The sequence below is a fragment of the Accipiter gentilis genome, chromosome 11, assembly GCF_929443795.1.
Source record: "Accipiter gentilis chromosome 11, bAccGen1.1, whole genome shotgun sequence".
NCBI lineage: Eukaryota > Metazoa > Chordata > Aves > Accipitriformes > Accipitridae > Astur > Astur gentilis.
The window spans coordinates 17,840,016-17,856,917 of record NC_064890.1 but is presented as its reverse complement, the minus strand read 5'-3'; the positions used below and the strand labels follow the sequence as shown (position 1 = coordinate 17,856,917).

Sequence of the window (16,902 nt, the reverse complement as noted above, 5' to 3'; positions counted from 1 at the left end):
TTTAAAGATCATGTAGTTCAACACCCCGCCATGGGCAGGGACATCTTTCCCTAGATCTGGTTGCTTAAAGCCACATCAAACCTAACCTTGAACACTTCCAGGGATGGAGCATCCACAACTTCTCTGGGCCCCCTCATCATAAAAAATGTATTCCTTATGTCCAATCTAAATCTACCCTCTTTCAGGTTAAAACCACTGCCCCTTGTCCTGTCACTACAGGCCCTGGTAAAAAGTTCCTCTCCAGCTTTCTTGGGGAAAGAAAAAAGTACCTTAGGTACTGGAAGGCTGCTATAAGGTCTCCCCGGAGCCTTCTCTTCTCCAGGCTGAACAACTCAAACTCTCCCAGCCTGTCTTCATAGGAGAGGTGTTCCATCCCTCTGATCATTTTTGTGGCCCTCCTCCAGACTCACTCCAACAGGTCCATTTCCTTCTTATATTGGGGGCCCCAGAGCTAAATGCAGTACTCCAGGTGGGGTCTCCCAGAGCAGAGGGGCAGAATCACCTCCCTTGACCTGCTGGCCATGCTGTTTCTGATGCAACCTAGGACACAATTGGCTTTCTGGGCTGCAAACACACACATTGCTGGCTTATACCCAATTTTTTTGTCCACCAGTATCCCGAAGTCCTTCTCCACAGGGCTGCTTTCAATCCCCTAGACTGTACTGATACTGGCGATTACCCTGACCCAGGTGTGGGACCTTGCACTTTGCCCTGTTGGAACTTCATGAGGTTTGCATGGGCCCACTCCTCAAGGCTGTCAAGGTCCATCTGAATGGCACCCCTTCAGTAAAACAATCTTTATTCTCTGGGGTTTTTTATCCCCTTCCTTTCAATGACCTAATTTCTTGTTAGGTTAGTTTCCCCAACCAACTCAACCTGCAACTATATAGCCATTCTATCTGACAAGTAAAGTCATATCAACACAAAAGGAAACCAAAACAGGAGAAAGGAGAAAAAAACCAAGCAGCAGCACTCTACAGTTGCACTGAATTAACTGTAACATCATTAGTCACACCACTAGCATAATCTTTCAAGCCTGCTTTTGATACATGAGTGCATCCTTGAATACATCTGATTGATAACCATTCTATTTATATAAGAGCTTAAATTTTCATCAATGCGGTTTAATTCCATTACAATTAGTTTCAATATTTTGTTTATCAGTACTTGATGGTTTTGTATGAAAACAGAATTTTAAAGAGAAATAACGTAATCTCTGAACTTCCTTTGTAGAAAAAGCCAGAGCAGCAGGCCTGTGACACAAGATGTTCCAGAAACAGGTAAAACAGTTGGAGGGCTTGCATTTTTTTTTATCTGGCTTTCTTCCTTTCAAGTAGATTTCAAGTTCTCACCTTTTTAAGTTTTCACATATTTTTTAAAATGTAGTGAAATATTTTAAAATGTAGTAGTTCTGAGGGACTGAAATAAGTAAACCAGATTATTTTTTTTACAGGAACCACCATGAGAAGAAAACCATGCTTTTCAATAATGCTGCACAAAACATTGAGCTACTACTCATTTGACCTTTAACCAGGAGAAATACACTTAAAATAGCTTCAAAGAAGCTAAAGACTTGTTTGTTGGCTCAATTTTATAACAATTTTGTCAAAAATGAACTCTGTTACAAGTTTAAATTCACAATATGCCTTAGCCAACATGCCTTAGCTAATTAAACATTCATATTAAAATAGAAGTCATAAGCATTAATATTTTAAAGCACTTTTAAAAATACTAAGTACCATAAGGAAAGAAATAACTGTCAAAAGATGCAATCAAAATAAAGAGCCTGGAAAACATTAATTTAGTTTCACTGAAAAGTACAGCTTCAATTTATAGGGATTTTTATGGTTATTCACATTTTATGACGACTTATTAATGATTGGAGGATAGCCATTTTCCACACACACAAAATCAATCTCCAGGGCCTTTGCTACATTAAAACCACTCGGAGAAACAAAACCTCAAGTTTTCAAGCATTTGTCCAACGCACTTCAAAACAAAGTATACATGGGACCTATCAAAAGGATGGAATCTAATAAGTACAGTAGAAGCACTTGTCCATCACTTCATCTTTTAAGAGAATGTTGGGAATAAATTAACCAAAGTTTTGCTACCTCTATAACAATTTCTGTTGTCACTAAAATAACACTGAAACAATTTCACAGGAAAGATCCTCTACACTATACAAGTAGCTAATTTGAAAGCAGGGAATAATCAGAAAGAGAAGGTATGAACATAAAAAAAAAAAGCAGCAGCAATCTGCTAAATATTTGTAATCATAATTGATTTTCTAATCAGCTCGCTGAAAGCAGCAAATGAACCCTGAGTGCAAACATCTGCCTACCAAACATCCCTAAAAACAATTCTTTGTTGCCAGTGCAAAATGGAAATCATCACCTTTCAAAAACTTTCACATTTCTAGCAAAAGTCAATTTTGGTCCCATTGTAACCTAGGAATTCACAGTGACTTATTTTAGTGCATATATTCTGAGTTTACAAAATCAGACTATTTTTACTTTCTAGCAAGATTCAAAATGTTTATCTGAAGTGACACAGATCTGAAAAATAGGTATTAGATAAATATTATTAGATGCCTATTGAAACACAAAGCCTATAAATTTTAATTCAGGTAACTTTTTTTAAATTGAAAAGTCCAAAGTTTCTACTTCATGGTGCATCAGCATTGCAGCACAAAGTGTTTTAGTACTTTAAATACCAAATACAGATGTTTGGACTCCCATTTAATCCATGGCAGATCATATGGATTCCTCCCTCACCTAAATGCAAGATGTTCAGCTACATATTTACTGTTTCTTGTAGATCCTTCTAATCTTCATAAACTTTTATGCCAACAAATGCAAACATGTACACACAAATCTACCATTCTTAGTCTGCAGCTTGCTGCATTTAACAGAAAATTGTGCCTGCATTTATAGCTTCTCCCCATAGAAAAAAATTCAAACACTCTGTGAAGTAGCGTAAGTATCAAGTTTTAGATATATGTTTTAAACATATGAAGATAATTTCAGGAACTATTAAGACAGCAATTTTTTATAGGTTACTATATTAATGACTTAAAAATGAGTAAGCAAGCCAGCTTTTCATCACTTCAGTGAGACCATTTTACTTGGGAGACTTGAGCAAATATCCTCCACGCTTGGCGACTGAGGTGTGCAACACGCCTCTAGAATTGGAGATTTCAACTCTGCTCTAGAACACCATACTACAATGAAACATGCAGACATTTTGGTGAAAGAAATGGCACAATTTTTTTTTCCTTTCTTAATACTATGCCAAACTTGCAGCAGATTTCTCCAATGGGAAAACGTACTTCTCCCCTGTTTTTCACAGATGTACTGTTCCTCAGCAACCTTAAAGTAGTTCAAAGCTGTGACATTAATCAGTTAACTCCACCACTTACTGACAGGAAAAATCAATTTACCTGAATGCCATCAAGCAACTTGCTCATGCACCAGTAACTGTCAGCTTCTATGTTCTGCAGCACTTCTTCAGGAAGACTGGAAACATCAAAATTTTCTACCACTTCTTCTTCTGTTTCAGGAAAAGAGAAAGACAAGCCAATGAAGTGCACAGAATAAATAAAGCAAGGATGAGGAAAATAATTGAAAACAAAGACAACCACCACCAGTCAAAAACTTCAACGTACATTTCCTTTAACAGGGACTAGATGAATCATTTATTGCTCAACTGTGTCATCTAATAGATTTACATGTTAATGAATACTTAATTTCTTGCGGACTGTAAAAATCTCAAATCATGCCTGGTTAACCAGAATTAATATATAATAAATTACTTCATTCTAAACGTTTTACACCTGAAAAAGGATCATCAGAAGCACTTCAAGAGTCCTCAAGCTACATGTGAACAATTTCTGCAGAACATGTCTATATTTCCATCATGCAAAAAAAAGTCTTGACAGAAGAAAAAAAAACCCTGAAAAATACTTTTTAGAAAACCAGTGAAATTTATTTAGAAAGCTAACTACAGCTTTTCAAGGAGGATTTGTTTTTCAGGCAAGCATTTGGAATCAGAAGGCAATCAGACAAAAGGAAACAGATGATTCTTTCCCCCCATCCCCCAAAAAACCCCTGATTCTCGATACTGGAAAAGCACAGAATCCCAATGATGCCTAACGCATGGAAACTGAGTCTTTCACACAAATGTGTTAAAAGAAATTCACATTTCACTATGAACTGAAATTTTACCACCTAAGCCACATTATTTTATTTTTAAACCATGGCATCCAAGTTAATCTATTTTGAAAAGAACACAGAATGTGCTGCCTTGCCAGCTAACTCCCAAAGCTCCCATACAGCCACAGAAGAGAGTTTAACAGGAGCTGCGAATGCTTCAAGTAAATGCTGTAGCTACCCTCTTGCAGCAGCTCAGTGTCTTAGTGTATCAAGATGAGAATCAAAGAAGCATCTTTCCCAGCCCTGGTTTCTTCCCATGGAGAGGGAGGTGCGGCAGAGAGAGGTATTTGATTCTACTTAAACAGAGTATGATATACCAAAGAAGGAATTTCCTCCATTACACAACTGCAAGGTAGCACAGAATAAACAGTAAGAGAAAACCAAGATATTTAGTAATATCTTAAAACTCCTCTATTCTCTGTCTCATAGCTTTGCAGCATGTCATTACAGAAGCCTAAGTACATCTGTAGATTGTCACATTTGATTATGCTACCTTAAAGCACTTATTTATCAATTGGTAATAAGCATGAACATTACACATTATAAAATAATTTCAACATACCAGTGATTTTACCACTATACTAGTAGACACTGGTAGCAAGGTGTTACCAAAGCATTCTTGTTTGCACTGGGTGTCTTATGTGGGTGTGCATCTTTTAAGGGATCATTGGGTTTGGACTGTGAAATATTAACAGCTGTAGGACAAGAAGATTAGGTTGTGCTACTAAAACATTAGTTAAGATCTTGGGAAACCTGGTAAGTAAAACAGGGGATTGCAGTGGAGACTCCGTAAAATAAAAGCACACAATGATCTCAGAGGTAGCAGGACTGTAAACAATGCACCAGTAGTCACTCACTGGTTATTAAAGGAATGCCACCTTTGCATTGGAGTACAGTTTTAAAAACCCAGTTTCTAAAAGAAGATCAACAAACAAGTATCCAACATATTTTAAATACACTATATAATAAACTCAGATATAACACTGCCTTGCAAAACAATGAAGAAATATTGAGTAGCAGACTGCAACAGCCAATTTTTTTAATAGCAGATCCTTTTGTGAAGAGGAAGAAACTCCTTACCCAATGTCAGCACCATATTCCTCCCAGCAAAAAGGAGGACAGACCCCCCCAGAAATCAGTATCATACTCCTCTCCCAGCAATGGACAGCAAATTTGCACAATGCTTTGTGGAAAACGTGGGTAACGTAGACAGTAAATGGGATGTAATGCTCCACTCCAACATTGTTCTGTTTAGTTCCCACCACTTTCTCTATTAGAGTCCCCTCATTAAAGACAGCTTCTCAAACAAACTTGGGTTCATTTCATTTATTAAATCTAATCCTTCAGAAAAAGCATGTTAAGAGAAAAGCCTAGCATAATATTAAAGTTTTTTCATGATAAAGATGCTTAAATACAATGGAGATAACAAGAAAGGATTGAAGGCAAGCAGACCAACATGAAGAAAAAAACCAAAACATATAGCAATGAAGAAACCTAACTCAGATTAGACAAGTAGCCAAGGTGATGTACATTTGGCAAAATTAATCCAAATTGAAATGGCAGTTCCACAGCTCAAAAAGAAGACAACAGAAAGGTCCCTCCAAGTCTAGAAAAAGTAGATTATTATTGTCAACATGGTCTTTACTAAGCCCACTAACAGAAAAATTACTAAGAGTACTCACAAGGCTTACTCACAGAAAGACTGAAATTTACTAGACTTCACATGGACAAAAAAAGTCAATTTAAGATGACAAGTTTCATATGAACCTGTGAAAAAAAATAAATATTAAGTATCTATCTACCTCCAACCTGATGTGCCTTGAGATTTTAAAACAAAAAAGAAAGCCCCACAATTTCCAGCAGAGAAGCCTTTTTTAATAGTTCAGAAGTGAAAATTAAGGATGAATATTCCTATTAATTTAGAAGAGAAAGACTTTTCCAGTCAGAAGAGAAGATGAATGATGTATTTTTTACAGCAGAAATGAATTTTTTGGTGTATCCTACACATTAACTCACAAAAATGTTTTACAGTTACAAAGTTTATGTTTATTATATATTCATAAACCAGTGCCCCAGTGGAAACAAGTTTAGTTTTAATTTTCATTTTAGTATTTTAAACAGCAAAAAAAGGAATAACCCATTCTCTCTCTGCCTCACAATATCTACAGAAAAAACAACAAAGGAACCAGAGTTCCTTATATTTACATAAAACACAAACATATATTGAACTTTATTCCCCCTGAAAGAAGCTGTCTTCAGAGGCCCTCCTTCACAAAACACTTGCTGAAAGAATGAGATTACAACTACTTAGATAGTGTGTTCCTTTGCAAATTTCCTGCCTTTGAGCACCTTTTCTTTTTGTGATACTGCTATCACATTTCTGAACAGCAAGGAAGTTATAAACCAAACAGCACACCACAGTAACTCTTCTGCAGGTGGGCATGAAAAGATAACAAATGAGAAAGACTTTTTATCTTCTCTTTCTCATCTTCCTTATCTTACCTCTTTTTTGTCCTCTTTCAAAATCTACCATTTCACACTATATGCTCATACCAGGATTTAAACCAACAAAAAAGCTGAAGATACACCTAACTGTGGAAGGTGGGCGTCTTCACCTCCCTTCACAGCCAACACAGAAAAACAAGTAGTGACAGAGTATTAGCTGTCTTGTTCTAAAGTAGAAATCTAAAATAAATCAGATTAATCACATCCAAAGAAAATCCCATTTTTCAATATTAGCTATAAGTTGAACTTAAAAGGATTGCCTCAGAATGCAGACCTCTAAACTGTCAAAGTCTAAACTTAGCTGAAATGAAACTTTAAACGCCCATCAAAAGACTTCCTATCCTGTGACTGAACTACCTGCAACAAGCAAACATGACAGCCTGTGAGAAAACAACGGCAGTTGGAGAAACAAGGCTGAAGCAACGTGGACAGCAGAGCCACTCCAGCATTAATGTTTTGGAAAAAGTAGATTCTAATTGTTCTAATAAGGAAGGACTATTAAACTAAAAAGACAATTTTTATTTCCCCCCCCCCCCCCCCCCCCCAGAAAACAGAATATAGCTTTTAAGAAACATCTTCCAATGGTTCCAACTACTTTTCATCACAGGTATCTTCACCAAGCACAAAGAGGATGTCAGGACAGGCCCTTCTGAAAAGAACGTAGGTCTCACAGAAATTCACTATTCTAAGTAGAATTCTCATTATACCGGGGGGCGGGGGGGGAGATAAAGTATTAGAGATGGAAAGGCAACTATTATCAGGTTCTTTCTGCTCTAGTTTGGCTGGTCCTATAATTCAAAAGATACAGATAGCATTTAGAAACCATCCAATTCTTTCACTAAAAGAATCCATAGTCCCTAAATATAATGTCAGAGTCACAAGCTCAAGCATTACAGAAATAAAAACAGCACTTGTAGGAAGTACTCATCCAGTTTTCTTGTTCTGTCTATCCCTTTGGAAGAGACATCCAAGAACATTATGCTTTTCTGTGGCTTATACTGATTGATCTTTAGCATTTTCATAAGCCTCTTAAATGTAAAACAAGTATTCAGGATTTTTCATATGTTTTTTTAAATATATAAGCTACTTCCAGTCCAACTTTCATTCCTATTCTGCTTCTCAGGCATCACTAAGTCATCTCTTCTAATGTCAGATAATGAAGTTTTGAAATAAAAAAAAAAGTCTAATTAAATATGTAAGACAACTCAACTGTATTTCAATTCTACACTAGTAGTATTTATCCTATCTAAAACAACTGTCCCAAACTTCAGCTTAAAACTCTGCAACCAAATATTTCAAAGAGTAAATCTAATTACATAGAGATATATTAAAATACATTTTTCACTAGATCAGATAAGCTGTATATTTTTGTATATGTTATATTAACTAGTACTTTTTGATTTAAATGTGGTGTATGCTGAACAAGGAGCTACACTGTGGAAGCCATCCAGATACTAAATCTAATAAGGAAGGCACAGCATCACAAAAGCCACCAAACAAGCAAGTGCTCAGTGATGTGCAATGGCTTCTGCTGCATTAATTCACCTTAACTTGCTGCACTGTAATGAGGAAGTTCAAAACTGACTCTGAATATCTTGATGATCCTTTTCCACGCTACAGCTAAAATAGAAAAAGGCCATCCATTTTCATAACAAGCTCCAATTATGAAACATTTGATTGGCAGAATAATATGCAAAGTAACAGTTTACATATTTAACATTTATTCATTTATTTGTGTAGGCACATAGTGCAAAGTGTTTGCTTCTTTTTCCATGCAGTTTTAAGGGGAAAAGCAATCAAGCTGTGTGTTACTTTTTTTTTTTTTTTTGCTTATTTGGATGAAGAAATAAACACACTAGAGAAGTTTAGAAAAGAAAGAGTGGAAGGGATTTCAGGACAAACCAACAAAAGAAGCAAAAATAATATCTTGTACTTTTGGGATGGTTATTTTAATTTAAGACTTGTGCTTGAAAACAGAATTGCAAATTCTGGCTTTAGATAACTTAAATTTATTTTCAATGAGTGAAATCTGAATGGACAGTAATATAAAAATTAAATAACAAGAATATGGGGGAAAACAGCAGGCCAATGTGTACATGTATCAGTATTTGGGGAAAAAAATCACTTTATAAAATTTCCTGATTACAAAGCCTCACAGCAACGTTTCTCATTTTCTTCAGTCTCCTGCGGAGATCTTTATCATGTTATCTATGTAATTGTAGAAGACAGTAAAATAGATGCCTGGAGGAAAACTGCTGTAGCATGGAGTCAATGACATGCTGATCTGAATATGTGCATTGCTGTAAGCATGGCATTAGCTGTTCTTTACTCATTTCCAGTGTATGCTTCTGAAACTTCCCACAGTGCGAAAGAGTAACTTTTTCTAAGCAGCTTTAACTGCATCCACTCCCAAAAGCTGAGACATAAGGATAAAATGAAAAATAAAACAATTATTACTTACAACTACTTACAGATTTATTCTTCCAACGACAGTAGAAAATAACCACGCTAAAAAGATGGTAATGGCTTGCCTCCATTAAAAATAGGTTTTAATAAGAGATTAAGCCTAATTGATGATTTCGGTAGAAGTTGTTCAAAATGTTAAAATTAAGTTCACATCTGATCTCTGCCTTTTACATGTATCTTACTTATTCTAAAAACCGCCTGATTTTCACCTTTTCAGTACAGATCATGGGTAAAAACATCTGCCAGTATAGACAGACGGAATCACACAACATAAATTTTTGCATTAAAGAACGGGAAAATTTTAATTTCGGAGAGAATTTTATTTATGAAGAAATCGTGTCCTGAAATAAAACTAAAATACCAAAAACGTATGACATTATCAAAATGTACTAATGATATTGCTACAGTAACTAACAGCCCTTTCAATGCATGCAAATAGCCATCTGTGTTCAAGTGTATTCAAATGCAACCAACAAAAAGGCAACCTGCATTCAGAATTTCTGTAGACCTTTTACTGCACCAACACCAATTCTCAGTCTTTATACAGTGGGAAAGAAACGAATGTAACTTGCTGGTTTTACTAATTCATTACAGTAAGCAAGCTCATACAGAAAATATCTGTCAAATAAAGCATATATTATTTCAAAGGAAACTATTTAATAATTGGCTTATTAATGTTTTAATTTTAGCTTTTTATCTTGAAATGGTGTCTCAGCACTCAGAATCAGGCAAAACTCCGATGAATTCACTGGAGTGGGAGGTAGGGGATGAAACAGATGGTGGTATAAGAAAGATCCACTGCTGAAGTCCAAAACAGACTGTAAGATCATCAGTAAATTATGATTGTTCTTTACATATACCTAATATAAAAAATAATACATCGAAACATTAGAAAGGTTAATTCTCTGATCATCCTTAAAATGTTCTTTTTTTAGCACTAATTTGTGTAAATATATTTCTCATCTAATATATAAAAAGTATTACCATATACTTCAAGTCCAAATTATATTGGTTTTGCAGAGGTGCAAAGAAATAATTCTGACTGTACATGCACAGGTACTTGTCTTTACAAAGTTTACTTTGCTGTAATTTACTTTGTTGTAATCTACTTTAGGTCCATCTGAAGATACAACACCTAACCTAAAAGTTACCAGCTAAGTATACAAAACTATACACATACGACTGTATGCAGAGGTACACAGTATTATTTCCACATCTAGATCTTACCTATTCCACTTCAAACTCAGTTTTCAAAAAGCCTTATGAAACAGCTATTCAGTAACAGCTGCACTAAGACAATGTTTTTCTAAGGAGATCAGGACATAATAGAGCATTTAAATGTAAATTATTTCAGTAACAATTACCTAATTAAATATGTACATAACCACATCAATATCTCTCATTGAAAAAATCCTAATTACATATTTATCTGATAGAAATAGCTTTTGAGCTGTTAAGGATTAATTACCAAAGTAAAAACTTCCCTTTGTGATACTGCAGTCACAGAGGTAAAATTAAAAAAATTTAAAAGAAATCAATCAGCTCATCAGTCCAGGCTTAGGTAAACATGACCTTATTGCATTTCAAATATTCCCCTATTACCATTCATGTTCTCACATAGACAATGTATTGTTGACTTGTCTGGTTTAACACTGTTAATAATCTTACACTTGTTTTCTGTTGATCTGCTACAATTTCCTTAAGATGCAATAAGAACAAAGATAAATACCTTTATACGTCAGCATAAGAATGTTGTTTTAAACATTAATCATTTTACTTTATTAATTCTCTAAATAACTTTACTACACATGAGGAATTATATAACCTCCTTTGACCTAGAGAACAAGGTAAATCACCATCTCCAAAAACACTGCAAGCTTGATTATGTTGACCTAATTTTTATGTTCATCAAAAATTAATATAAGACCCTGCAAGTATTTTAATTTTTTCTATCCCAAAAGAGCATATACTTCATATACTTATTCTCTAATTCCAGATTCTGCATATCAGTAATCAGTAAATCATTCAGAGACTTCCTTTAGTGAGCCTACACGCTTGCCAGTAAGAATTTTCTAGTCAGGTTTTTTTTAGACTATATTTTAATGGCAATTTTTTTTTTTTCCCTGCACACTAATAGTCCAGAACATGTCCTTAATTCCTATTCATAACCTGCTGCACATATCTACACAAAAATAGGCCTATTTTTAAGATTGATAAGTTTATTTGAAAAATAGGGAAATTCTCAGCTCCTGTTGCAAATTAAACAAAAGACATTGATTCCTCATAGGCTGCAGACTGAGATTACTGCTCAACAATTCAGATACGAGAAAGATAAAAAATATCTTTCAACAACTCTACCACCAAAACAGGGTACGAAAGAGAACTAAGTAAACCAGGTGGCACAAACAGGTCTTTGACCCACAGAACTTGCATAATACCAAATACAAGACGGACAACCTCTTACACAGGTGAGAAATCTGGCCAGCAAATGCAAATTACATTTAGAAAAAAAGGTATAAGCCAAATCTTTGAGCATGACGTTATTGTGAAACAGGAGTCTTCAAAGCTTACAAGATGACAGCTCTTAAAAACTTATTTTAGCAACAATGAAGAATACAATATTCAGCACAAATTCTTCTAAGAATAATCCCATCAGTTGATTTGCTGCTTTCAACCAAAACAGATTGCCACAGAGAAGTGGTGCGTGCAACACCAAATTACCAGACTAGTAATTAGCATCCAGTATGCATGATGAGCACAGGATGCTGATGAGCATTTTCTCAGAAAGCCTGATAAAGGAGTTTCCTGAGAAATCCAAAAGGTGCTTGGAGAATAGGAAATGAAAGATGAAAGATTAAAGGTTGAACATGTCTCCCAAATCACATTTTTTAATTACCTAGTTTGTGCTTATCATTTAATTTTTTACAGCATCAAGCCTCTGTATGCGCATACACACAAACACGCAGAGCACAAAACAGCAGGAATGGGATAAGAGTGAATCATGGTGTGGACAAACAAGTCTAAAGCAAGCCTTAGGAGCACAGGCCTTGCTTGTGTTAAGGTATGGGATTGATTATGCAGCTATTTTAGAGAGAGTCATTCCAGCACTGTATTTTTTTAAAGTGGAAGAGCCTTCAGAAGGAATCTATAAATTAATGTGAATTTAGAAATGAATTATTTATTGGACAGGGGAAAAAACTCAACTACAGTAAAGGCCAAAATGTATTTAACGGATTAAAAACACAGTCTATGGATCTGTGTATGCAAGGGTCAATTTAAGAAGTATTGAAAATTAATACTTCTTATCCTAAACTGTAAAAAAAAAGAAATTGTCTTGCACATAGTTACTTAAAAGGTAGGCAAAAAGAACTCATTTGAACAATCCCTTTGTGGTGGGTTGACCCTGGCTGGACACCAGGTGCCCGCCAAAGCCGTTCTATCACTCCCCCATCCTCAGCTGGACAGGGGAGAGAAAGGACAGAAGAGATCACTCACCAATTACTGTCACAGGCAAAACAGACTCAACTTGGGGAAAATTAACTCAATTTATTACCAATCAACCAGAGTAGGGTAATGAGAAATAAAACCAGATCTCAGAACACCTTCCCTCCACCCCTCCCTTCTTCCTGGGCACAACTTCACTCACGGATTCTCTACCTACCCCCCCTCAGAGGCACAGGGGGACAGGGAATGGGGGTTATAGTCAGTTCATCACACATTGTCTCTGCCGCTTCATCCTCTTCAGGGCAAGGGCTCATCACACTCTTCCCCTGCTCCAGCGTGGGGTCCCTCCCACATGAGACAGTCCTTCATGAACTTCTCCAATGTGGGGCCTTCCCACGGGCTGCAGTTCTTCACGAACTGCTCCAGTGTGGGTCCATTCCATGGCGTGCAGTCCTTCGGGCACACACTGCTCCAGCGTGGGCCCCCTGTGGGCCAGAAAGTCCTGCCAGAAAACCTGCTTCGTGGGCTCCTCTCTCCACAGATCCACGGGTCCTGCCAGGAGCCTGCTCCAGCGTGGGGTTCCCACAGGGTCACAGCCTCCTTGAGGAACCCACCTGCTCTGGCGTGGGGTCCTCCCCAGGCTGCAGGTGGAGATCTGCTCCCCCGTGGACCTCCCTGGGCTGCAGGGGGACAGCCTGCCTCACCAGGGTCTTCCCCATGGGCTGCAGGGGAATCTCTGCTCCGGCGCCTGGAGCATCTCCTCCCCTCCTTCTGCACTGACCTGGGGGTCTGCAGGGCTATTTCTCTCACATGTTCTCACTCCCCTCTCCGGCTGCTTTTTTTTTGCAGCAGTTTTTTCCCTCCTTCTTAAATACATTATCCCAGAGGCACTACCACCATCGCTGACTGGCTCAGCTTTGCCCAGCAGCAAGTTCGTCTTGGAGCTGGCTGGCATTGGCTCTGTCGGACACGGGAAGCTTCCAGCAGCTTCTCAAAGAAGCCACCCCTGTAACACACACACACACCCACTACCAAAACCTTGCCACACAAAGCCAATACACCCATAAAAAGTAATATGTTTAAATATGTTTAATAAATTACCTGAATAACTTAACCAGGCTAAAGGTTCAACTTCAACTTGGATAAATAAAAAGTAATAAAAATTATCTAAGACGTTGTATGTAAATATAACAACTTCTAAAAATTCAGAAGTTTAAAATTTTCAGTGATGAAAGACCATGTCAAGTAAGCTCAGCAACCATTTACATAAGACAATAACTCTATGTAAGAATAAATTCACACACTCATGAAGAAATTTTTACTTTAACCTGTTATTGTCATGAACTGAAGAACTAAATGAATTCTCAAAGAAACATGGATGGCAGGAAAAATAACTGTTCTTCAGTGACATGGTATACACAAGCCTATGATAGTGGCAGTTTGCTGCAAATTCAAACTATTCAATATTGGTCAAATTTCTTAATCAAAATGACATCTTTCCTCATTTCGTAATCTCCCACGTCATCCACAGCTAATAAAGAAATGCACCTTACATCTTGCCTTATTTACAAAAGAACACAAGTACCATCCATTATTTGCACTTTTTAGCACAAATTGCATATACTGAATTAAAAAAAAGCATATTTGAGGAGAATGAACTCTGACTGCACATTCAACACTACTTCTTGCAGTGCTTAATTGTTGAGTGCATTCCTTAACTATCTTAATTTGCTGTGATTTACAATTTCCTAATGAAACTGCTACATATGCATTTGTGGCAAAAAAGCCACAAGGCTTGCTTTATTTATGAGATTCAATCATATTTTTACACACTGCATAGGTTTTTATCATTAAGATAAAGAAATCATCATGCCAAATGCTACAAACACTAGGAAAAAAACCTGCTCCATCTATTCAAAAATAAGAGTATGGTTTCTTGATTTTTCTTTCCCTATCCTCCTGTAAGAAAGGTAGTATCTTTAAATTAGAGTCGTAACGTAATAAAGTAAATTTTTATCTCATAATTCACTAAGGACAGAACATACAAATCGGGTCAGAAATGTCTTTGATGAGAATACAATTCATAGAATCACAGAATGGTTTGGGTTGGAAGGGACCTTAAAGATCATCTAGTTCCAACCCCCCTGCCCTGGGCAGGGACACCTTCCACTAGACCAGGTTGCTCAAAGCCCCATCCAGCCTGGCCTTGAACACTTCCAGGGATGGGGCATCCACAGCCTCTCTGGGCAACTTGTGCCAGCACCTCACCAGCCTCATAGTAAAGAGCTTCTTCCTTACATCTAATCTAAATCCACCCTCTTTCAGTTTAAAAATGTTACCCTTTCTCCTATCACTACATGCCCTTGTAAAAAGTCCTTCTCCAACTTTCCTGTAGGCCCCCTTTAGGTACTGGAAGGCTGCTATAAGGTCTCTCCTTCATAAGTCAATAAATTTTTTAAAAGTATTGTTTTTTATCAAAACTAATATGCTATAAATCATTAAATATTTTCTGTTTCTATGAAATAAGGCAATTAAACCATATAGAAGAAAAATTGTTTTGCAAAAAACTTACTCTTTTTTCCTTTTTTTGGTTATTGTGCTTCAGTACTTAATTTTTTACCTCTGCTTTGTAATTTGTCTTCCACAGCTTAAAGTAGACATTAAAAATCTCAGATTTCCCAAGTTAAAAACAAGCAAAAAAATCCCCATGCTGATGAAAAAGCCCAATTACGTTTTGATTCCTATGATTTAAAAAGGTTTGCATTTAAACTAAAAGCAGTCTATCCAAATTAAAAAAATTCAGCATTCAAACTTCTGAAAACTGTACTGGAATTGGTTTGAAATGTATAAAAAATTATTAACTAATCATATTTCTCATTTAAAATAAGACAAAAAAGCTGTTTACAACTATGTTTAAAGCACTGATCTACCTAATTTTAAAACCTTCTCTTAGCTTTTGAGATGCTAACAATCTATGCAACAGTATTTGAAAGTTATATCTCTGACATTCATATAGCATGTTATCATTCCTTAAGCAATTCTTTCCTTTTTAGCTTTTCTTCCTGTGAGTTACTTCATAATAAACACACAAAGTTGTCATATTTGGATGCCAAAAGCCATTAAAGTAATTTCCCAGTCTGTTGGAAAGCATGCTTGAGAAGATTTAGATCTGCACCTCTGTGCTGCTTCACAAGAGAAAGATCATTAATTATAACTATATGGAGACCATAGGGAGAGTAAAACGAATGCACAAGTCAGAACTAAAATATGCTGCTCCCTTTGGAATACATCTCTCCCATAGTTATATTAATTGTAATTAAGTTTCTCTTTCACAATTCTTTCATTTTTACACCTGCAAAAATCTTTTGGTTTCTCTTCAATTTCATTTTACTGCTTCTACCATTATTTAAGATCTTGTTTTCCATTTATTCCCATGAGTCAACATTTCCAGTTTGTAGTTCCAAATAAAATATCTTTCACTAACCTCTCACTACTTCCTCACAGTAGAAGTCTATTAGTTTCTTAATTGCCTTCAAAAATGAGACAATATAAACCACAAAAGCATTTGAAACTTAACAGAAAAGCATTATTTTTAAGGTAACATTAATATTATCAAATTCATTTATTTTTTTAAATTCTGGGAGTGTGCATTAAGCATTATGAAATAACAGATCTTGTTTAGACAGATGCATTTAAAAATTTAGAAATATACATACAGATGCCACACAAACTTTAAAAATAGATAATTAAAATCCACATCAGTAATCATATTTATATACCTAAACACACCATCTTATCACTAAACCAGGATTTTCCTTAGCAGAATTTTTTTATATATGTGAGGAATAAAAATCCTTTTTCCTCAAGTACTCTTTAGCATACCTCAGAGAAAATAAAAACAAACAACAGCTAGAAGTAAATACTTGAATAATACAAAAAGACTGTGTGTGATTTAACAAACAAATCAGTTAGCTGAAAACCTTAAATACTTAAAATCAATAGAAAGGACTAGTTCTGACTTATTTATTCTGATTACTGATGACAAAAGTTTTGAGCTTTTTTTTTTCTTACGAAAATGTAAAATATTATTTAATAGAGAGTACAGTTAGATACTAGGCCAGAAGAAAATCCATATTAAGCCCTAAACTACCCGAGGCACTTGAAGTAGAACACAAGCAAGATCGTGAATCTCCATCTGAAGAACAGTATAGAATCACAGAATGGTTTGGGTTGGAAGGGACCTTAAAGATCATCTAGTTGCAACCCCCCCTGC

The 16,902-nt window shown here is 36.0% G+C and overlaps 1 protein-coding gene across 5 annotated transcripts in view; it reads right to left on the bottom strand.

Moving 5' to 3' along the window:
* TBC1D22A (TBC1 domain family member 22A) overlaps positions 1 to 16,902 on the bottom strand; it is a 189,686-nt gene that overhangs the window by 114,999 nt on the left and 57,785 nt on the right. For all 5 annotated transcript variants that reach the window (XM_049813947.1, XM_049813948.1, XM_049813951.1 and 2 more), the window contains exon 9: positions 3,443 to 3,552. In XM_049813947.1, the coding sequence (XP_049669904.1) occupies positions 3,443 to 3,552 (110 nt within the window). The remainder of the gene's footprint in view (positions 1 to 3,442; positions 3,553 to 16,902) is intronic.